The sequence below is a fragment of the Callospermophilus lateralis genome, chromosome 7 (genome assembly GCF_048772815.1).
Source record: "Callospermophilus lateralis isolate mCalLat2 chromosome 7, mCalLat2.hap1, whole genome shotgun sequence".
Lineage (NCBI taxonomy): Eukaryota > Metazoa > Chordata > Mammalia > Rodentia > Sciuridae > Callospermophilus > Callospermophilus lateralis.
In genome coordinates, this window is record NC_135311.1 from 74933900 (window position 1) to 74958737 (window position 24838).

General features: G+C 36.4%; 2 protein-coding genes across 2 annotated transcripts in view; one reads left to right on the forward strand and one right to left on the reverse strand.

Moving 5' to 3' along the window:
* Positions 1-8801: 8801 nt before the first annotated feature.
* Ctbs (chitobiase) lies at positions 8802-24519 on the forward strand. The gene is made up of 7 exons (XM_076863641.1): positions 8802-9231; positions 13003-13141; positions 14013-14221; positions 18145-18316; positions 19865-19962; positions 20240-20401; positions 23166-24519. Exons 1-7 carry the CDS (start codon positions 9058-9060, stop codon positions 23355-23357), a joined length of 1146 nt encoding a protein of 381 aa, XP_076719756.1. The 5' UTR covers positions 8802-9057; the 3' UTR covers positions 23358-24519.
* The window catches only part of Spata1 (spermatogenesis associated 1), a 52512-nt gene continuing 45248 nt past the window's right edge, over positions 17575-24838 (reverse strand). The window contains 2 exon segments of the mRNA XM_076863645.1: positions 17575-18296; positions 22487-22557. Coding sequence (XP_076719760.1) covers positions 22504-22557 — 54 coding nt within the window. The 3' untranslated portion in view covers positions 17575-18296; positions 22487-22503.

Below are 24838 nucleotides of genomic sequence, written 5' to 3' on the forward strand. Positions count from 1 at the left end.
CTCTGCGACACTGCATGATTAGCTTCTTCTAATTTTTTGCTACCCATCCTTTCTAGAGCAACCACAACACCCTCAAATCCTATCACAGTACTAATTACTACCTGAAAACATTGCATTTCTGAACTAATATGATTATAAACTGCACAGGGACATCTTGCCTTTCTGATTGACTCCAAGCACTTAGAACAATATTTGTTACTTACAGCAGATTAAACGGTCCTCAAAATTTTTTGTTTAACTTATATAAATAGACAATTACAATATGGTATTATAAGCACATAATAAAGAGGTGATGAGAAAACAGAGAAGTCCACCTAACTCAGTTTGGGGGAGCTCTACACACTTCAGAGAAAGGTATTTGAGTTAAGTGATGAACATTTATTGTCATGATCACCAATTTTTAAGTGGAATTGGTGCACCCAGAAGTGATATTAAGCAGTTTTTATTCATTTTTCTTATGTAATCATCACAACACTTCTATAAGAAATTACCATTTTAGATTGCAGATGAGAAAACTGAGATTTAAGAGAATAAATGTTGTCAGGACCTCCAAAGCCCAAGCACCACAGCAAAGCAGAGGTGGGGAAGGGTACTTCTAGGGAGAGGAAACCGCATGTACAGAAGTGTGAGGCCCGAAAGAGCAAAGTGCATTTGAGGAACTGTAAACAATTTCAGAATAGCATGTCCCTGATTGTACCACTATGATTAGAATTGCTCAATTCTTTGAGACTTCCTAGATTCTAATATTTTTGTTCCCAAATGTGGACCACAGTTACCCAATCTGGATTACAAAAGAATTTTTAGTCTTATCTATTTATATCATCAACATAACATGTTTGAATTGCTTTTTTAAAAATTGTCAATGGACCTTTATTTTATTTATTTATATGTGGTGCTGAGAATCAAATTCAGGGCCTCACACATGTTAGGCAAGTGCTCTACCACTGAGCTACAACCCCAGCTCCTGAACTGCTTTTTAATAGCACCCCCACCCTTGGATTCCTATTTATACTGGAGTATTTGGGAAGCTTCTAGCATGAAAGGATCAAGAGGAAAGCTCTGATCATGGAAGAGGGCCTTTCCACCCCTTCAACCTTACTCATCTTTACAGATAATTCTATAACAAAACACCTAAGGCTGTGTAACTTATGAAGTAGAGAGGTTTATTTGGTTCACAATTCTTGTGGCTGGAGGGTCCAAACACCATGGTGCTGTCATTCTGAAAAAGGATCCCTCTGGATGCATCACAATGTGGTAGAGAAGTGGAAAGGGAATCCACTTCATGCAGAAAGGGCCAATCATACGGGGTGGCCTTGTTTTATAACAACCTGCTCTCCCAAGAATCAATTTGCTCCATGAGACCAGCATTAATCCTTTCCATGGGTGATACCTCATGACCCAGTTACCTTGAATAGTCCTCACCGCTTAAAGATCCACCACCTTAACGTTACCGTGCTGGGGACCAAGCTTCTCACATATGAACCTCTGGTGGACAAACCATATATTCCAGCTATGACAATTATTTCTGCCCAAGAAAGTTTCAAGGAATGCTAGCTAGGAATTCCTCCTGCTTCTCCAGCTGAGGAAATAAACTGAGCTACATCTCTCTTTTTCATATTTAAAACTTATAAAATGTTTAAGACATGAAAAACATCATAAATGTAAATTATGAAGGATAGCAATAGAGAAATCTCTATAAATTGAATGCTTAATTCATATAAATAAAGTACCAATAGCTTTAATTGCCCTCATGTGCATCTGCCTTCCATACAACTCCATCACCTAACTCCCAACCCTCACCAAAAAAATCACTGCCATGATTTTGCTTTTCTTTATGGCTTCCCCCATATGTAAGGGTCTCTGACATATGGTTTGGAACTTTAATTTTATATAAATGGTATTGTATTGTTGCTATTCTTCGACAGCATGATTTTTCTAATCATATTTCTAAGATTCATTTATATTGATGCCTATGGCTTTAGTTTATTCCTTTTCATTGCTATGTAGCATTCCATTGAATGAATATATCACAGCATCTCTATGCCCTGTCGATGGGCATTTGTGTTTTTTCAAGTTTTTTTGCTACAACAAACAGAAGTGCTGTAAGGCGAAAGGGTATGACTCCCATTCTTGAGGCTTAGCAGTACAAATATGAGATAGGATTCCTTAGGGGGAATTTTTTTCCAATTAGAGATTTAGTATACCATGCATATTTCTCTAAACTTTCATTGTACCACAATTTAGGCTGAGCACAGATGTCTGTACTTGCCATGATCAAAGTTCAAGAAGAAAAGTAATTTCCAACTCCACCGGCTGCATACTTAGGAAAATTACACCATGATGAAACAATGGAAGCTTTGTGAACCCATCCCAAAGGAGCTTTGTTAAAAAGGGGAAGCTTCCAGAACTCATCAGCTGGAATCAGCTGACCTAATTCAGATTTGCTGAACCAGTTTTCTTCCTAGTTAACAAAAGGAGAGGAAAAGCCTTTGGGCCCATCCAGTTGTCTTCTCAGGACTATGAAGAAACTTGTACCATAGGAGAGGCTGAAGTTGCTGGGTCTACAGTATGACTCTTCAAGTTTACGAGATAATGCCAACTTGTTTTCACAAATTATGTGGAGATCTTGATTTTATTATATTACCTGGAGCTCTTTGTTTTAAATTCATATTCCTGGACCCCAAACAGAACTAGTGAATGAGAATCTCTAGGCATAGGACCCATACTCAGATTTAAGAAGCTTTGCAGGGTTTTCTTGTCATTTAGCTGAAATATGGAAAAATATCTTTTGTATAATAAGCAGAAAAAAACCCATTACACCTACATAATAATAATTAAGTGTAATTATATTAATAACTTGATTTTTAGTCATAAAATTATAGTCATATATACATACATGTCATTATTAAGTATATTTTTCAAGATTAAGTAAAATTTGTTGGGTTGGCTATAACTTTAAAATATTTAGAGTTTATTTATGTGAATTTCCACTTGTGCCCTTGTCTGAAGTCTGCAAATGCTAGGGGAGGCTGTGGCGGTGCTTGAGAGCCTGTGGCTGTTGACAAACGTGCTTTCACTATAAGGGAAAAGGCTGACAAAGAATGAAAGCCAATTCAGAGAAAAACAGAGCCAAGATATGAAAGATGATACCAAGAGCTAGTGATATCATTAGAGTCTCTGGGTCCTAAAGAGCTATTCATAAACTTTTAGTTCCTTGAATGAACAAATTCCCTCCTTTTTGCTCCGGTCAGTCTGAGTTTTTGCGTTTGCATCAATTGTTATTACTTTCTGAAATCCTCCTTTGGGGGTCCAGAACCTGTGAGCCTTTTGCAGGGAGAGTTAGCAGTGGGAGGGGACAAAGTGTCAATCAGGAGGAGAATGGCAAGGAGAAGCAACTGGTAAGTTCTAGACAAGGGAGGCATGAGTAAATTGTCAGTAAAGGAAATATTATGCCACTTGAGGAGTGGAATAATCACTTCTTGGTCTTATTCCTAAGATTAAGTGCCCTAGTGCTCTGTAGATAAACTTCAAAATTATTCATAAAATTGGCTAGAACGTGGATCTGCACTTTGAGGGGGTGGGAGAGGGAGAGGGAGGGGGAGGGAGGGAGAAGGGAGAGGGAGGGAGGGAGGGGGGAGAGAGAGAGAGAGAGAGAGAGAGAGAGAGAGAGAGAGAGAGAGATCATAAATTTTCATAGATCCTTAAAGGACAAAAAAACTCCCCAAATGGTTATGAAACACTTCCATATTAAATAGAGAACTGTTTTTGAAAAGATAGTGAAATAACAGAAATGTACTTTAGAAAAATTATAAAAACATTAATTAGAATAGTGCCTCTCAAATGATATGCCACGACCCACCTGCATCACAATCACCTGAGACTCTTGTTTTAAATTCACATTCTTGGGCCCCAAACAAGACTAATGAATAAGAATCTCTATGTATTGGACCCACATTGAGTTTTAAGAAGTTTTGCAGGGGTTTCTTATCAAAACTGCAGTTTAAAAACCTTAGAATTGTTGGATGGGTCAGAGGATGGAAAGTCTAAAGTCTAGGAAACAAAAAGACGACTACAAGAGGCTAATTGAAATAATCTGAGCTAATTACTGGCACACTCATAATCTGAATGTGATTTTTATATAACTATTGATAACTAGGTTGTTTACAGGGTCAAGGCTATTTCACGTGAAGTATTCAGGTCCCCCCAGGGACACCTGCCCTATTATATACAATAAAAGATGCTATAGAAAACACAATTTGGGGCTATGTCTGACTTTAGCTATAAACTACAGGTAATACATTTTGGGGTGAGGGATACTGGGAATGGAACCCATAGGCATTAAGCCACATACCCAGACCTTTTTAAAAATATGGACTTTGGGGGCTGGGGTTGTGGCTCAGTGGTAGAACGCTCGCCTAGCACATGCGAGGCCCTGGGTTCGATCATCAGCACCACATAAAAATAAATAAATAAAATAAAGGTATTGTGTCCAATTATAACTAAAAAAGTTTTTTAAAAATATTGATTTTTGAGACAGGGTCCTCGCTAAGTTGCTGAGGACCTTGCTAAGTTGCTGAGGCTGACCTGGAAACTTGCAGTTCTCCTGCCTCAGCCTCCCAAATCGCTGGGATTTCATGCGTGAGCCAGATATGGTATGGCCAGATAATTCTGTTTGTACCTTTGGAGGAGTTTTCATTCTAGGAAAAAGCTTGGGACAAATGAGAATATTTTGTTCTACTTACATCTAGAGGAGAAAAAGGACAAAAGGTATATTAGTTAAAGATATTTAACATACAGTTAATTAAATCTTGCTCTGATGAGCAAAAGAGTAAATAATGTCTCCTTCATCCCATTTTTCCCCAGACACCTATTTTTTTCCCCCTCTCCAGAGGCAAACACTGTTCTAATTTTCTCATGCATCCTTTTGGAAAGTCTATATACATATGAGCATATATAAATATTTATGCATACACAGATTTACAAGAATTCCTCATTTGGGTAGCTTGCTGGGAGTTATTGGAGGCCCAAGACTGCTGGATTTGGGATAATTTCTAGCGTCTTCTGAGTCTCTGATGAGCTTCCATGGTAGACAACAGTTCACAACTTTTGTCACTTTGATGCTGGAGTCGTTACGCATTTGTGTTACTCCATGGGTCTCTTGCAAACTTCATTTTATGTGACTTTCTTCTTTGCTGATTTTTCTTTGTATCCTTCTGGTATATTAAATCTTAGCTATAAATACAACTAAGTCCTGTGAGTTCATCTAGTGCATCACTAAATCTGAGGATGATCTTGGGGACTCCCAACATAGGTAGATCATGTGTTTCCTTCTGTATTACAGACGATATTCTCATGCCATGGGAACGACATGCTGGTTAAATGTCCTTGTGGGTTAAAAAGACGATCAGATTTAGAGAAATCATTTGTATGAAGAGCACTTTATTGGTTTTATCTATCAGTCTTAGCCCTTTACTAACATTATTCTGTACCTCATCAATAAAAAGATGTTTTTGTGCCTGGGTGTGTGGTGGTGCACATCTTTAATCCCAGATACTCAGGAGGCTGAGGCAGAATTGCAAGTTTGAGGCTAGCCTCAGCAATTTAAAGAGATCCTCTCAAAAGAAAATTTTTTAAAAGGGGCCAGGATATAGCTCAGTGGTAGAGTGTCTCTGGGTTCAATCTCCTGTATCAGAAAAGAAAGGAAAAAAATATTTTGTGTACTTTCATCGTGACTGTTTACCCTGAAGAGAAGGTGGCAACTGATATGTAACCTTCCAAGGCATTATAATTTCTTCTCCAACAATCTTATCTGGGCTAGAGCCATGTGATGCTCAAATTGTCATGCGATTTATCATCTTTTGGGGAGGATTTCAACTTTCCTACTTTATTTTTTTAATTAATTAATTAACTTCTTTTAATTAGGTATATATTACAGCAGAATGCATTTTGATTCATTGCACACAATGCCACACAACTTTCATTTCTCTGTGTTTCTCAAGCAGCCTTAAGAATTACTAATTTCTTCCTGTTTGTTCTACTCTTCCAATTTTCTTTTTTTCCCTGTACATTTCTCAATGTTACCAATTATTGATTTTTTTTCCACTTCTGCTATTTTCTTTCTTATTTCCTAAGCATTCTTATTTCCCCCATTGCATCCTGTTGTGGCTTCATCTTCTCCTGCCTTTCTTTGGATATTATGAATTTTTAAAATGTTCTCGCTGCAATTTTGGAGTTTTTATTTAAAAAAAATTTTTTTAAAGAGAGTGAGAGAGAGAGAGAGAGAGAGAGAGAGAGAGAGAGAGAATTTTTTTAATATTTATTTTTTTAGTTATCGGCGGATACAACATCTTTGTTTGTATGTGGTGCTGAGGATCGAACCCGGGCCGCACGAATGCCAGGCGAGCGCGCCACCTCTTGAGCCACATCCCCAGCCCCCCAAATTTTTTTAAATTCTAATTTGTTACATATGACAGCAGAATGCATTACAATTCATATTACACATACAGAGCATGATTTCTCATGTCTGTTTGTATGCAAAGTATATTCATACCATTCATGTCTTTATACATGTACTTAAGGTAATGATGTCCATCTCATTCCACCATCTTTTTTTATCCCCTTCCCCTCCCACCCTTTTGCCTATCTAGTTTGTCTAATCTTCCTATACTCCCCCTCCAACCTCATTATGAATCAGCCTCCTTATATCAGAGAAAACATTCGGTATCTGTTTTTTTGGGGGGGATTGGCTAACTTCACTTAGCATTATTTTCTTCAACGCCATCCATTTACCTGCAAATGACATGACTTTATTCTCTTTTATTGCTGAGTAATATTCCATTGTGTCTATACACCACATTTTCTTTCATCCATTCATCTACTGAAGGGCATCTAGGTTGGTTCACAGTTTTTAACTCTATTGGTAAAGTGCTTGCCTTGCATGCACAAGGTCCTGGATACAATCCCCAGTACCACCACCACCAAAAAAAAAAAAAAAAAAATCTCTCTGCAATTTCTATTTCCTCCATATTCCTTTTTCTGATTCTTAGGATTTTTCTATATTATTAGATTTTCTTGGTTGTGGACTATGATAAAGTAAAACATGAGTAAAAAGAGGAATCTTTGAATGGCCCTTGCTTTTGACTTTGAATTTCACTATAGGGTGATCTGGTGTATGATACCAACCTCATTGTTGGTATATTTGGTCAACCTCTTGGATTAGTCAGATTTTGGTCAGCATGGGGAGAGATACAGATGAGGGGTCTTTCAGTGGCACAAAGTTTTGCTTATTTACTCCCATTTTAGGTATAGCACTCAAACACTCACCAGGGAAGCTCCCCTCTCCAGAGAATTAAACCTCCCAACTTCAGTACAGGTGGGAGCAGGATAGATGACCAGGGACCTGAAACCGGAGAAAGGATCTGGCGATTTAATTCTTACCGAGAAAAAATTTAAACCCTCTAGCTTTATTTGCTCTGAATTGACTTATAAATCACTAATTTAGGAGGTCACATAGCTCGACAATACATTAGTTGTTTCCTGCTAGTCTTGTTGTAGGTAACACCTCTGACAGGTGAGTTGTGATGACAAGAGTTGCCTAGGTTACTTTTCAGGCACCTGAAGGCTTCTTTTGCTGAAAACAATAACTCTTCACTTGTGCCTATGGTTGTACCCTGCGTGACTAGAATCAGATGAAAAGGCTTGCCATCTGTTGTGGTTTGGATGTGAAGTGTTCCCCAAAAGATCATGTGTGAGGCAATACAAAATGGTCTGGAGGGAAACTGATTGGGCTGTAGCCTTAATCCAATCAGGAATCAATCCCTGATGGGATTAACTGAATGGTGGCTGGAGGCAGATGGAGTGTGGCTGGAGGAAATGGAGCATTGGGGGGTGTGGCTATAGAGTATATATGTTGTATCTGAAGAGTGGAGCCTCTTGGCTTTTTGATCATCATGTGAGTCATGCTCTTCTGCCATGATGTTCTGCCTCACTTTCAGGGCAGAGGAATGGAGTCAGCCTTTGATGAACTAAGACCGCTGAAACCAAGAACCCGCAAATAAACTTTTCCTCCTCTAAAATTGTTCTGGTAGGGTCATTTAGTTCCTGCAGGGAAATAGATGATAAAAGAGCATCTCTCTTTTCCTACGGTGTCTGTCTCCTTTATTGCCTTAACTTTTGAGTCAGATTCTACTCAGCTCTGCACATATACTTGTTTAATATTTGAGAAATGTTTTGTCCAAAACTATGAAATAGGGTTAACTTGACCTAGACTTGCCTTGTTTCCCCTGTTCCCAAGGGTAAAGACACCTACCAGCCACCATGACCGGAAACACCAGGCCATGAAAGGAGTGAAAATGGCCCTGATACCTGAAAGATCTCCACTTATTCCCAGAAAACATATATTCCTCTCCTTTGCTAGCCTATCCTTCTCATTATTCCTATCCTGTAAACTCCTCAAGCCCCTGGAGCTGAGAAGTCCATCTGCAAACCGCTGTCCCTTTTCTCCATTTGTAGCCATTGAATCTGGGTTCACTAACATAAATGCTTTTCAAGCAGCCTTCATCTATTTCTTTGCTTTCTCATACTAATGCTCTCCAGCTTCTGGCATTTTGTTGCTGTCATCTTGTGTCCTGGTGGGTCTGGGTTTTTCCTGAGTTTGAACAGGGAGGAAGTTGTAGTTCAGCCTCCACCCTAACTCAGCACTTACCCCAACCACTGCAATCTTTCTGGCCACTGCATCTATTTTGCTGCGTCATCAGCTTCAAAGACACCCTACTTCTCCATTTTGGGGTCTTTCTCTGTCCTTAGACTCCACAAGGAGTACCAAACAACCGCGACACGGATCCGCGTGCCTCTCGCTGGAAGGAGCCGCGGAGCGGGTATTTATCCGGCTCAGCCACCCGCGCGCTAGGCGTGCCTGCAGGACGCCGGCAGGCTGCGGGGACGTTCCCGGCCCCGCGCCAGCGCGCATTCATAGGGCCGCGGCAGGGCACCGTCCCAACGCCGATAGTCGAGCGCCGACCCCGCTCCGCGCCCGGCAGGCCGCGCTCCCCAGCTGGTATGTCGTGGCCCCAGCTCCGGCGCCCTCGCCTCCTCGCACGCGCGCCCCGCGGCGACCCGAGGCTTGCTCTGCTGCTTTTGTTGGCGCTGGCGCCGCTGCTTGCGGCGGGGACCCACTGCCCGTGCTCGGATCCCGAGCTCTGCAGCCCGATCCAACACCGCCCGGACTTTGAGGTCAGCGTCGCTTTTCTGCGCTTCCGGGTCTGGCCCTCAAAGCCCGGAGAGAAGTTAGAGTGGGACGGAGCCCTACCTAGAGGTGGTGGTGGTGCTGACACCTACTTTGACCACTCGCCGAAGGCTGTCCTATTTGCCGATTGCCTACAATTTATGGATGAGGAAACTTGGGCGCAGACAGGTTGAGGAACTGCTTCCAAGTCTCAAAGGCTAAGCGGCTGCCTGGGTGGGCAAGTGTTCAGATCCTCAGCTGGCCCACTCCTTTCATCATCCTGCTCTACTTCCTGGGGCAGCACCGGGGTGTATACACAAGGAGAGTAGGGTGATAGGGTGATCCATTACCCTGAGAAAGAGGATTTAGTATGAAGAATTTTAGCACTCCAACAGTACATTGGAAGGCAGGATGCTCTCCTCCTTACCTTTATTTTTTATACTTATTAGCCCTTTATAAAAGCACCCCCACACCACCAAGAAATTTATTTTATAGCACACCAGCCTATTTATTTTTTTGGTACTGGGGATTGAACCCAGGGGGGGGGGGGTTAACCATTGTGTCACATCCCCAAGCCTTTTAAATATTTTATTTAGAGACAGGGCCTAGCTGAGTTGCTTCAGGCCTCCCTAAATTGTTACCGCTGGCTTTGAGCTCATGATCCTCCTGCCTCAGCCTCCTCAGCTGCTGGGATTACAGTCCTGTGACACCCCGCCCGGCCAAATCTAACAGTTTATAAGGCTTCTGGCAAACACCCTTTCCGAAGCAATATGAAAACCATCCGGAGTTTGATGACTGGCAGGAATTGGAGGCAAGGAGATCAGAAAATTTAGTCCAAAGAATCCTTGTTTGTAGAAATAGAAACAATTCCTGTCTCTTAAATTAGTTTATTAATTTTGAGGCAGGGGCATTTAAATGCCAATTTTAAAAAGTACATATACATACTTTAGGAAAAGAAATAGAATTGGTGAAAGTATTTTGAAGAGCCTATCTAGTGTGGATACTTAACATCTTCCTGAAACAAAAATTTTAGACCAATTAAATAGCAAAGAACAATTCATGATTCTTGGTAGCACTCAAACCATAAAAAGCTCAGAGAGGTCCAAAGTGTAAGGCTGGCTATTATCTGCTGAATATGGAAACAAAGTAATTACTTGAGTGGCTCTGGGTAGGTATTTGTCTATATGGGTATGATCTGGTGGAAAGTCCCTGCTTAGAGGTTAGTAGGTTAACTGATTGGTTAAGTTTATTTCCTTTTACTGTTTACACTGGTTTGCACTTTGCTTAAGTGGGAATCCGAGGCACTGGAGCTGTTTCAGCTAAATGACGAGCCAATTAAGCGGTTTTTGTTTAACAGTCTGATTTTTTTTTTTTTTGTAGCTTAACAATATTTGGGGGCTGGGGATGTGGCTCAAGTGGTAGCGCGCTCGCCTGGCATGCGTGCGGCCCGGGTTCGATTCTCGGCACCGCGTACAAAGAAAGATGTTGTGTCCGCCGATAACTAAAAAATAAATATTAAAAAAATTCTCTCTCTCCCCCCTCTCTCACTCTCTCTTTAAAAAAAAAAAAAAAACAACAAACAAACAAAAAAACAATACTTGGGCCATGTAGTGTTTGTGGGTATTTTAAGAAATCAGTTTTATAAAGAAGCAAAATTATGTATTATTTGTATGTTCATAGTAAATGGATCCTTTATTGGCTTTTTTTTTTTTTTTTTTGTATTCAAGTAGGAAGTCTAGATTATGTGGCTTCCTCCCACAATTGATTATATATAAAAAATTATATGTAACTGGGGGGAGTTGAGGGCTGGGAATTAAATGCAAGGCCTGTGCATACTAAGCATTCACTCATAGCCTAAATCATACTCCTGTGGCTTTCCCATATTTTCCATTGGTTCATCCAATTATTAATTTTTTAAGAATTTCTATTATATCACAGGCTCTCAATAGTTTCTTTAAATATTTATTTTTTAGTTATAGGAGGACACAATATTTTTTTCTTTGTTTATGTGGTGCTGAGTATTGAACCCAGTGCCTCATGCATGCTAGGTGAGCACTTTACTTCTGAGCCACAACCCCAGCCCCTCAAGAGTTTTTCCCCCAATAGATTGAACTTACGTTAACTTATTTTTTCTCAATAGTTTTTTTAAAAAACAAATTCAGCCTTAACTATCAGAATTAAAATTGGGATGTTTTGATAGAAATGAGTCCAAAGACAATGAGCCATTCAGTTGCACACTTTGTAATTTTTATTATTTCATTGTGCTGTTGCTTAGCAGAAAAATGAGTTGTACAAAGATACTTCTGAAAAGTTAAAAAAAGGGGGGGGGGTTGAGAAAATTAAAAGATTTCTAACTTTTATAGTTGATGTTCCCCTGGGCCTCTCCCACATCCATTCTCACAATAGCTTCCATCATCAATCTCTTTTTAGAGCAAATCTTATGCCCCTCCTCTGCTTCAAACTAATGGATTCCCATCTATCCTAGGTTATAATCCAAAATTCTGTGGTATAAAAACTACATGATCTTGCCAAATATCCCAGTTGTGATTCCACATAAAGTGAAAGTTTCTGTGTTCTACATGATTATCTCACTTTCAGAGTCTCAAAATCCTTCTGAAGTGTAGGGACTTTGGATTTTTTGTTCCCTCATCTGAGAATGCTTTTTTTTTTTTTTTTTTTTTTTTTGTCCATTAGAACCTTCCTCCCTTGTCATTCCACAGATTTTAGTCCTCCCCATCTGGGAATTTCCCTGCCCCACCTGGCTAATGGGTCCCCTTTAATATAGTGTTATGACTGCGTGTATTTGTTTAAGGCCAGGAGTATTGTTGTAACTGATTAACTCCCAATGGACCTGGTATGTCTTGTTAACCACTATATCCCTAGTGCCTTGCAAAATACCACCCTCCCATTGTATTGAAATTCAGTAAATATTTTCTGAATCAGTTAGTACCTTGGGATAAAACAAACATGATTAGTAAAACTTAAGAGCTTCTACAATTAGATGGGAGGGAAATACTGGAGAAACACAGCATCAGCTCTTAGGATTGAACTGTAATAGTATTCTAAGAAGTCACCCTCATCAAAAAAATATAGTAACAAATGCAGTAACTATGGTTTCATCAGGAGCAGCCAGAAACCTGAGTATTATCAAACTCTTTTCCCTTGCCTTGCTCATTCCATTAGTCACAAAGCCCTGTTAATTAGCCACCTCTAATTCTCCCAGATCTGTTCAATTACCTCACTCATCTCAGTGCTCCATCCACATCATCTCTTGCATAGATTCATGCAAGAGCTTCTCTATTATGCCTCCAGCTTTGGCCCCTCTTTAATCCATTTCCCACTTCAGCTCAAGGGATTTTTCTAAAGTGAATACTTTCTCATTTTAAAAACTTACTATTCTCTTCCTTTTACTCACAATAAGTACCAACTTTTCCACATGACTTACAAATCTCTTCATAACTGAACCCCTACCTACCACACTCTGGTTCTTATATGTTCTCTTTCTAAACTCTAGGCATGGCCACACTAAATAGTTACCCAACCATTATGCTCTTTCTGCCTCCAGACCTTGTCACATGCACTATTTCTTCCTGGCCTGTCCTCCACTTTCCAGACCTGGCTAATTACTCTGCCACCAATTACACTGGGACTCTTTTTCATTCTTGGACCCTCAGTGCCTGATATAATGCTTGGTATACTGTGATATTTAATATTATTTTGGGTGGTTATCATTATATTCTTGATTTAAATGATGGTGCTTATTCCTGTTTTTCTGGCAGGTATTTGTATTTGATGTTGGAGGGAAAACTTGGAAATCTTATGACTGGTCACAGATTACAACTGTGGCAGTTTTTGGAAAATATGACTCAGAACTTATGTGCTATGCTCATTCAAAAGGAGCCAGAGTAGTTCTGAAAGGTATGTGTTTTGTGTGTGTTTTTTTTTAACCAGATATAAGTGTTTAGCCAGTTAGTAAATTTACCTATCATTTTTTATAGTTCTTACTAGGAAAAAAAAAAAAAAATATATATATATATATATATATATATATACATACATATATACATATATATGTATACCCGACTGAAAAAAAGGGGAGATATATTATATTTTATATATATATATATATATATATATATATATATATATATATATATATATATAATTTTTTCTTCAGTTGGGTACATACCTGTAATCCCAGCTACTTGGGAGACTGAGGCAGGAGGATCACAAGTTCAGGCCAGCCTCAGCAATTTAGTAAGACCCTACCTTAAAAAATAAAAAGGGGTAGAGATGTAGCTCTATGATAGGGTACCCCTGGGTTTAATTCATAGTATTTTAAAAAATTCCTTTTTTCTGTTTATCTATTTTTTTCAAACTTTAAAATTAATCTTACATACTACTAACTCCATTTCACAAATACAGATGTTTTTAAAGAATTAAATAAACTACTTCATGGTTTTGAGTAAAGCATGACTGCCAAATTAGCATGTTGACTTTTAGTTAGTAATATGCCAAAATTTCTGCTTCTAGTTTGGGATTTTATTTGTAATAGTTATTTTGGATATTAGCGAGCAATAGCTTTATGTCATTTTAGTACATGATTTCTCCATTTGGAAAACTTAGATTAGGGCTTAGTATTCCAAAATAATGAGATGTTTTAAAGAAACTTTGATTTCTTTGAAAATGGGTTTGTGAAATAAATAGCACTGAACTGTGAAACACACACACACACACACACACACACACACACACATATATACACAAAAGATGTCTATTTCTTTCACAGGAGATGTATCCATAAAGGATATCATTGATCCTACTTTCAGAACATCCTGGATAGCTCAAAAACTGGATTTGGCCAAAACACAATATATGGATGGAATTAATATAGATATAGAGCAAGAAGTTACTTGTTTATCACCTGAATATGATGCATTAACAGCATTAGTCAAAGAAACCACAAACTCTTTCCATCGTGAGATTGAGGGATCACAGGTAAACTTTCATTTATTTTTTGGAAACGCCATATTTTCCTCTAAAAATGAAGGTATGATTAATATAATGTTTATAGTGATGGAATGGGAAAGAATTTTGAATTTTGTCACCTATTTTCTAAAAAAATTTTTTTTTTTTTTTTTGGTACTAGGGATTGAATTTAGGGGCACTCGACCACTGAGCCACATCCCCAGCCCTATTTTGTATTTTATTTAGAGACAGGGTCTCACTGAGTTGCTTAGCACCTCACTTTTGCTGAGGCTAGCTTTGAACTTGCAATCCTCCTGTCTCCCAAGCCACTGGGATTACAGGCATATACCACCACACCCAGCATAGAAGTATTAATTTTATTATTTAAGGAATTTTACAGTACTAAGTGGTCTCTATTCAAACCAAAATACAACACTGGGATTACTCTACCTGCTTGCCTTGCAGTGGGGGTATGGATATTGGATAGGCAATGGGCAATAAGAATCAGGGAGGTTCTACCTGGCTTTAACCAGTGCAGAATAGAAACAGCTGGTGCCTAAGGGTTGAGGTAGTTCTGGGAAAATGTCTCCCTTGCTCCATAGTCTGATTTACTTGTGAAGTAGTCAAGGTACAATAAAACTCAAAGGACTTATTCCATAGAACTCATAGGAGCTATGACAATAGGCAGTATACTTCCCCATTTCCATAATGAGCATGATTAGAGCAGATCATAGCACAGGCATTTTGCCAGGCAATGTGTAGTAACAAGATAATGTGGCTCCAGATCACCGATTCTTAATCCTGGCCACATATCAACATAACCAGGGGTCTTAAAAAAGAATAAACACTTGGATGTGCATACACAATATATACTGGAGACTCACTCCCAAAACTTACTATTCAGAAGGTTTTGGGTAAGCCCAAAATCCATAATTTTAAAAAAAGTTTCATAGGTGATTATAATTAAGAACTACTAGGTTAGACAATGGAAGATTGTTTCCAGGATACCCTGTGAATACCAAAATCTGCAGATGCTCAAGTCCCATACATAAAATGGTATATTTGCATAAAACCCATGTACAAACTTCTGCATACTTTAAATCATCTCTACATTATTTATAATACCTAATACAATGTAAATGCTACATACATAGATTTTATTACTGTATTACTTAGGGAATGAGGACAAGAAAAAGTCTATACATGTATGTACAGACTTGTATATAATTAAAAAATATTTTTAATCTGTGCTTGGCAGAATCCACAGATGCAGAACTAATTCATGTATGTTTATTCCATGACAGAACATTGTAAATTCTATGTTCCTAAACTGGTCTCAAAATCAACTGTAAGTGCTTGTTTAAAATTTCCTGAGATTAGGTGTGCAGGGTGGTACACGCCTGTAATTCCAGCAACTTGGGAGACTGAGGGTAGGACGATCACAAGTATTAGGCCAGCCTCAGCAGTTAACGGAGACCTTAAACAACTTAGTGAGACTCTGTCTCAAAAAATAATAAATAGTAAATAGTAGTAAATTTCCTGAGATTGATTCAATAGTTCTTGTCTTGGGGAATTGCATTTTTACCAAGTGCCCTAGGTGATTCTGGTGTAGTTTGTCATCAAGAACTTGAGAATCACTGGAAAATAATAAATGATATGGGGACTGACAGCTCTATGATTTTATAAAAGTAGAATTTAGCTTTTCAGATGAGTACAATCAACAATATGCCCGGCATATAGGGCACTATACCTTTTGTTCCTCATAAGTTTTGGTCTCAGAAAAGTTTCCTTATTTCTCTAAATAGTTGTTACTAATAGGTTAGAATTGGTAACCACCTATTTGCCATTTCTGATTAAGCTGTAGTGAAAAGGCAAGATCAAAGAGGTTGAGCAAAGACTTTACATAGGAAAATCTATTTCCATGTTTAAGGGGTAAGTAAAACAATTTGGACTGCTATGTCAAGTTTATACTAGGTGAATTAGTTGGAGGTACAATTGAAAAGGTAGTCCATATTATGAAGATCAGAATATTAGACTGAAGAATGTGCATTTTATTCTGTATAGAAAAGGTTATATGGGTAGAAGTGTATTTGGGGAGATTATTCTATAATGGTATATAAAACTAGAAGAGAAGGAAGACTAAATAAGTACTATTACAATTATCTAGGAACTTGAAGTTTACATTTTGGATTGGGATGAGAGATCACTAACATTCTGCAAATATTCAATAAATATTTGTTGAGTTAATTAAGAACAAGGAAGGGCAGAACAACTGTGAGAGGCCACTCAAATAATATGATATTAGATTTGAGGTGTGAAGGAAGGAAAAGAGTCAGAAGATGGCTCAAAAGTTCTTAAACCAAGTGGTTGCGCATGCCTGTAATCCCAGTGGCTCAGGAGGCTGAGGCAGGAGGATCACGAGTTCAAAGTCAGCCTCAGCAAAAGTGAGGTGCTAAGCAACTCAGTTGAGACCCTGTCTCTAAATAAAATACAAAACAGGGCTGGGCATGTGGCTCAGTGCCTCTGAGTTCAATCTCCAGTATCTTCCACTGCCAAAAAAAAGGTTCTTAAACTGATGATAAGAAAAGAAAAGAAAAGAAAACAAGATCAAAATAGAATCTGGAATGGGAAATAAGTTTGGAGGAAAGATTGATGATTTAAGTTCACAATATCGTTGTCATGGAATGAAGAGCTAGAAATGCCTTTGAAGAGTTTTTATACCCTCATTTTTATAGGTGAGAAAACAAACTCAGATATCTTAAGTGACTTAGCAGTGGCAAAGACCAAGTTATAACACAGGACCAAGACTGTATAGAACCCAAGTCTTTTGATTTCTTGTCTAATATACTAATACTACTTCCTCAAAAATAGAAGGTTAATTGTAACAGGAAATTCAGGTGAATATACTTAGTATTCAGAAGATTTTTATCTGCTTAGAGGTAGTCATTTATTTTATCTGTTTTACTATCAGTTTTTATTTTGAAATAGGAGGTAGTAAAAAAGTAGGGTCCGATATGTACAAATTTCACTTCATAAGCTATTTTGTGGTAGAACTATTGGGGAAAGCTTATACTTGTAAAGCACAGCCTTCTTTAATGTGAATTAAAGCTTTGAGAAGACTTAGAGCTTTGAGAAAGTCTTGAAATGAGTTATGCCAAAGCATAAAAAATACCTAAAGTATTTCAATTTTTTAAGTTAATCAATAAGTGTTTACTGAATGTCTAATTAAGAAAAAACAACTTTTAGTGATAATATTGAACATTTATACACATTAACATAAAATTAATATTTGGTTAAAGTAATAAACAGATATTTTAAAGAGACATCCTTATTGAATGCTGGCTCACCATTCAAAATGAAAGATAATATATCACTCATTTTATTTTGAATATTTCCATAAAATAAGACCATTTAAATTCTTCATTCAACATTTTGAGTTGATTAATTTATACCTGTGTGACAAACCATTCACTAATTTCTAAATGTAATAATAATGGGTCTAACCTACCATATAAGGTAATTGTGACTCATGGGCTCAAATGCAGTTAGGCTATGCTAACAACTTTTGTATCTAAATTTTTTTAGTGTGCTTTTACTCCCTAATTGTTCAGTAGTCCTACCACACACTATTGCCATTAAACCTGCTTCTTTCAATCACTTGTATTAGCCCAGCTTCTGAAGACATTTGGATTTAAATCTCCTTATCTATACAGTGCACCAGTTCTGATCATTGTATATCCAAATACATGTCTAGACCAATCCAGTGTAGTAAAAAGGACATATTTTGTAGAACTCTTCTATTTCTATGAGTGTCAAATCCTATATTCATATATGATAAAAGCAGTTCTTTTTTCTTGGGTAGCATGAGACAGGAGAATAATTTAAAAAAACCATCTGGTGTAATGTGTATGTTTGATCATGGTACATAAAATGACATATGTGTTTTTCCACAGGTAACCTTTGATGTAGCTTGGTCTCCAAAAAGCATAGACAGAAGGTGTTATAATTACACTGGAATTGCAGATGCTTGTGACTTTCTGTTCGTGATGTCTTATGATGAACAAAGTCAGATCTGGTCAGAATGTATTGCAGCAGCCAATGCTCCCTATAATCAGACAGTAACCGGTAAGAATCCATGACATGGTCATTTATTAGTAACATTAATTCCAGAACTTTGTGCTTTATATACCTATATTTCAGAAATTCTTAGTTATTTATGTACCCTTTCTATTTGTAAAGCTTGCTTGAAACATATAAAGATCATTTAATCCAGAGAGATTAAGTCTTTATAAAACGTTTCAAAGTTTCGAAGTTTTCACTTAAGTCTTCTAAGAATTGTCCTAACCTTGTGAGATAGATATATTACCATTAACCCACCATTATAGATGAGATGAAAGGAGTTAGTTCTAATGGTCTCACAACTATTAAGAATTCTACAGTTGTGATTTAAAAGTCCAATAAGCTTGTCATGAAACCACATGAAGATTATCTAGAATATGACAGGATACTTTTGTTAAAATAATTGTTAAGTAATTTAACATCAAAGACAGTTATAATATGGGTACATACCATTTATAATTAATAGGATTGATTTATCTTATTATTATAATACATAAAAATTATATTCCTGAAAGAATTAAGAGTACTTCTGAACTGTTGTTCACATGATATTGTCTTTGAATTATCCTTTACAAAGTTGGATTGGTTTATATTCCATCAATCTGTAGAATAAAAGAAAGCTATCTTTTGTACTCAACTGAAATTGCTAGGATAGTTGGTATTGAGATTTAGTTGTTAATTTATAAGTAATTTTTTTTTTATTTTCATACAGAGGTCAAAATCTTAGAAGCCAGCCTGATTTTAATGTAATCTAATTTGAATAGAATAGTCTGATCATAAGCATATACTATTTAAATTTGAAAAATAACCACTTTTTCTGTTAAAATTACAAAGTAATCTGGAATTCTCAAACAATGTTTCATGGAAGAGATTAATTTTAATCACTATACTGCTCTTTTTCAAGTGTTTAGGAAATGAAACATATCCTACCCTTCTTTGGGATTTAAGGACAGAGTAAATAGTAAAGGCTCTGAAAAGCAATAAATTTATGTAGCTCAACATTCTAGACAGTCTGGAAGTATCTCTATAGCATCAGGCAAGAAAATGATTGATGTACTAGAATTTGTTCATTTTTTTTCTTTTTGCTTCCTACAAGTACAGATTATTTACTATAGAATAAGAAACGTTTCTTTACCCAGGCTATTGCTAGGATACTTAAAGGACATTGTAAACATGGAATGCTTGTGCTTTTTATAAGAAATTCTGAGCACATCACTGCCAGAAAGCTTAAGATTTATAGAAATTTTATGAAACTTTAGAATCTATAACATCAAACTTATCATATCTTAGCAGTGAACAGATAACATCAGCATATTTTCCTGTAGTGAATCATTCTTTCTGCAGTTAGATTTTGTGAAGTTTGCCTTCTTTGATTCAAAAAGAAATGGGTATAAAGCAAGATATGGATTTATAATTCTTAAGGGATTAATTTTATAATATTAGAGAAACACTATTAGTATTTTGCATAAATGTTTTTATGAACTTAGATTGTGGGTGGTTGCATGGCTTCTAAGAACATATTAATAGATATTTTTTCTCTCTCTCCTTGACTAGGGTATAGAGACTATATCAAGATGGGCATTAACCCTAAGAAACTTGTGATGGGTATTCCTTGGTATGGTTATGATTATACCTGCCTGAATCTTTCTGAGGTACGAACAAATCATTTGTTATTCATTTTTTCCAATTATATATTTAGAGCCTCTTTTGTTTCATTAAGAATATATTGAAAATATATTGAAAACTTAAAAATTTATTTTAAAGTATTTAATCACATGGAAGCTTCTGAATGTCATACATGTTCATCTCATAACGAAATTTCTTTAACTTTTATTCTGTATGGTCAGTTTTCTTTTTGTTGCATATGTTTTATTTATAATAAATAGCTTTGTTTGATAATCTATAACATGAATATTTTTTCATTTCTAGGATCATGTTTGTACCATTGCAAAAGTCCCTTTCCGGGGCGCTCCTTGTAGTGATGCTGCAGGACATCAGGTGCCCTATAAAAGGATCATGAAGCAAATAAATAGTTCTATTTCTGGAAGCCAATGGAATAAAGAACAGATGGCTCCTTATTATAACTACAAAGTAAGACTTTTTACAAGTTATGAACATTTGTTCTGTTAATTTTCACATAACTATATACATATTTCTAAATTCTTTAAGTTTGTAGATGGACACAATACCTTTAATTTATTTATTTATATGTGGTGCTGAGGATCAAACCCAGTGCCTCATATGTGCTAGGCAAGCTCTCTACCACTGAGTTGTAACCCCAGCCCCTCTGTATAACTATATATTTTTATAATTAGACATTTGGTGTAAGAATTTCCATCAGTTTTAGAGTACAACATACAGACTACTGTTTACATGTAAACTTGACTTTGAATCTGTGTAATCAGGAACTTTAGTTTTCTGGCAGAGCAGTACTCTGCTTTGCCACTCAATTTAGATGATGCTATAAAAGCATGCATCTTACAAATACGACTTCTTAACAGTTGACAATAATGTTACAAAATTTGCTTTTGAAAGGGCTTTGGGCCAAAATAGGTTACTAAACTCTGGAAGCCTACATTTCAATGTAACCTAAAGATTCTGATGAGACTCTTTGTTTGGATCCTTTGAACTCATCTCTTTTAGATCTCCACACATTATATAATAGGTTACTGTGATCTATAGTCGTCTTTCTATGCTGCAGAGCACCAGAATTTATTCCTTAACTCTGTGTTTTGGTACCCATTTTCCAACTAGAACACATTTTTGAAGTTATAGAATTCAGAAAACGTTTTGATGACCCTTGAAGGCCATTTAATTGTATTTAAGAAAACAATCCAGTTATAATTGTTTTGTTCCTCTTTTTTATTATAAAATTCTGTAATCAAAGTCAAGTTTCTGTTGTGTGAAAAGAATTCATTCTGTTTTCTTCTGCTGTTTCAGCCCTAGCAGCTTCATTTTGGACTCAATATTCTGGAAGGACTTTATGCTTTAACCAGGCCTAAATCAATCAATTTGCCCTTCCTTCCTTCACTATTTTGAGACATTTGAAATTTCTCATTAACTATCAAAAAAGCTCAAAGTATTAAGTAGGATGGCTGCAAGTTCAAAATTATATCTTTGAGTTTACCCCTGAATCTTCAAAGATTTTTCATATTTAGGTGCAGGTTTTGCAAGCTGTCCTTTGATGGTGAATAACAACTGTTACTACAGCATGTATGGCTTTGTTTAGAACCTAAAAATATTAAAGGATAGGTACAAGATTTAGGATGCAATATGCTTTTATGTAATGAATCTACTATACTTATTAATTTACCAAGTTATCAATAACCTTCAAATTAGTCATCTTAGGAGAACATTCTAACTCCAGAAGTACTACCATAGATAAAAATTGGTTGGCATTTATTCACAATTGCAGTTTCCCAGAGGAATATAAATATTAGTAAGTTACTCTTAGTCCCAGGTCTATTTTTACCTCGTATCTTTTTTCTCCTTTCTTTACTCTTTTGCCTGGGTCTGCTCCTTGCCTTTTTCTTTCTTTCTTTCTTTCTTTTTTTTTTTTGAGGTGGGTACCAGGGATTGAACTCAGGGGCACCTGACCACTGAGCCCTATCCCCAGTCCTATTTTGAATTTTTATTTAGAGACAGGCTCTCACTGAGTTGCTTAGCTACCTCGCTTTTTGCTAAGGCTGGCTTTGAACTCGCAACCCTCCTGCCTCAGCCTCCTGAGCCAGTGGGATTATAGGTGTGTGCCACTGCCCCTGGCATCCTCTATCTCTTATCCAATAGCTTATGTGCTTCCTGAGAGAGAACTATACAGAGTAGAACTTGAGAGTGTAAGATCAGGCTGGGCACAGTGGCGTATGCCTATAATCCTAGCAGGTTGGAAGTCTGAGGCAGGAAGATTGTGAGTTCAAAGCCAGCCTCAGCAACTTAGTGAGGCCCTAAGAAACTAGTGAAAGGGCTGGGGATGTGGCTCAGTGGTTGATTGAACCCCTAGGTTCAATCCCCAGTACCAAAGACAGAGAGGGAGAGAGTGGGAGTATAAGATCAGAATCTAATTAATGATTCTTAATTGGGCCTGTGTTAAATTACCTATTAAGTCATGCCTAACAGTCTCTTAAAATCCATTCTGTACAACCAGGAGAAGTGGGTACTTTCCTCCTCCATCGTCATTACCTTTTGATTTGGCTGATTCATCTTTTAAAAAACCCATCTGGTAAGCTCCTAGCTAGGCACACTTCCAGGAACTGTAGGGAATACAAAAATGTATGTAAGCTTGTTTTAAAGGACCAGAGCAGTAGTTTCCCCTAACTTCAGCTGCATATCATAATACCTAATGAACATACACAAAACAAACAAATATACATCTCAGCACCATTGCTGGAGGATTTTGATTCCATAGATTTCACATGGTATGGGGCCCAGAAATCTGGGGTTTTGTAGAGGTGGGGATTGAATGCAGGGCTTTGCACATGCTAGGCAAGTGCTCTATCACTGGCCCATACCCACAGCCCCAGGATCTATATTTTTAAAACCTTTACAATGATTCAGATGTACATCTTGGTTGACAATCATTGCATCAGATCAAGGAGAGAATCTTAGAACACAAGAAGGACCTTAAATAGTCTACATTAGGAGACTCATTTGTATAATCTTTGTTGTTAAAAGTGTCATAAACAATAATCTCTAGGAAATAGCAGATATAGAACCATGGAATAATAAAGCAGGAAAGTATTGTGCTGTGAAGTTTTCATGTTTCCTTTTTGAATAATTTGCTTTTTGAATAATTTAAGAAACCTTTTTCCCTTTTACTGTACTAAATACCTTAAGTTTCCATTTTAATTTATTTGTGTAGGATCCTGCTGGATATTTTCATCAAGTGTGGTATGATAACCCTCAGAGCATTTCTCTGAAGGCAGCATATATACAAAACTATGGTTTACTGGGCATCGGCATGTGGAATGCAAACTGTCTTGACTACTCAAAAGATGCTGTAGCCAAACAGCAAACTGAAGAAATGTGGAAAGTCTTAAAGCCAAAGCTGTGACAGAGAAAAACATCTTGTTAAACTCTGAAGATTTAAAAATTATCTGTATAAATAGATCTGTTTCCTGAAGAGATTAAAAAATACATGCATTTTTGTTATGTTGCTATATATTTAGTTACTAATATACTGAAAAAAAAAACAGATAAAGAATAAAGAAATGGTTTGATGGAATTTGAAAGAAATAAAAATCTTAAATACCCAGAAACCTAAAGGCATGAAACAAATCAAACTTACATGTTAAATCTTCCTCTTTAGTGTGTTTCAGCATTATAATTAGGAAAAATTGCTTTCAAAATTTTATTATGCTAATTTTACTCCAATATTAAAAATATGAGTCAATGCTAGTTTTAAAAATATGTATAACTTGAAGTAGAAATTGTTTGCTTAGAACAGAGTTTTAAAAACATAGCCTTTGAGAAGCAGTTTGTTTTGTACTTTTTTCCCAATAAATTTTAAACATGGAATTCAGTGTCTTCTGTTTAGGTTTATCAAAATGATGAAAATAATTTTTCTGTTTTCTGATTCGATATAGTACATACTCATATTCTCTGAGGTATTTGAAATAATGTCAACTTCCTGACAGTGAATAAAGAAAAAAAAGAAATACTAAGAATTAAATGTACTCACAAAATACAAAACAGAAGATAACAGTAATAATGTGAATTAGTAAATTAGAGCTACTTAATATTTTTCAAACCAATTATTTTTATGAGGCTTATGTGCAGAATGTTTTTACAGTAGGAATAATGGTATTGAACTTGACTCTAGTCACTATTATTTGCACTTCCAATTATTCAGATACCTTCATTTATGAACATGTAGAATTTATTTCTTGGCTAGTTTTCAAGGTTAAAAATTTCTTTTTCTGCATCTGCATTTTACTTTTAATTATCTAAAGATGTTGAGTTCTCAACTAGTTCCTTTTTCTAAAAGATTAATTTTATGCAGAGGACTTTCCTAAACATAAAGAAATCCGTTTTCTTTCATAAGGTAATTAAGAACTACATTGTGCTGCACTGGTTCCTGTGAATAGAGATTAGAATTTTGCATCCTGGAACTCTAGATTTATATTAATCCTGTCTTTCCAGCACATCATCCCTTCCAAATTGAAATAAATGATGACTCAACCATCTTTTACAATATTACTTTTCCTTCCTATAAGTTGTTTATTACAGAATAAAATTAACCTATTATGTATTAAATTACTTCATGTTTCTAAAAGAATCTCTACATTTATAAATTATTTTAAATTTATATTTTAAAATGAGTTAATAAAAATTCTTAGATATTAATTTCTATCACTGTTCTGATACAATTGCTTTTAGTCAAGATTTAATGAGCAAATTTAATCTTTCTATGTAAATACATAGTATTTACTAAAATGTATTTTCTTTGAAATTAGATTTTAGTTATATTAGCTCTTAAATTTTATCATTAACAACAAAAAGTAATTTTAAATTTATAAAATATAGTACTGCAAA

What these genes read in the sequence shown, in the direction of transcription:
- Ctbs (XM_076863641.1), top strand. Translation starts at nt 9,058, where the DNA reads ATGTCGTGGCCCCAGCTCCGGCGCCCTCGCCTCCTCGCACGCGCGCCC. An exon ending in AGCCAGAGTAGTTCTGAAAG is followed by an intron (nt 13,142 to 14,012) that starts GTATGTGTTTTG and finishes TTTCTTTCACAG; the next exon opens with GAGATGTATCCATAAAGGAT. An exon ending in GTGAGATTGAGGGATCACAG is followed by an intron (nt 14,222 to 18,144) that starts GTAAACTTTCAT and finishes GTTTTTCCACAG; the next exon opens with GTAACCTTTGATGTAGCTTG.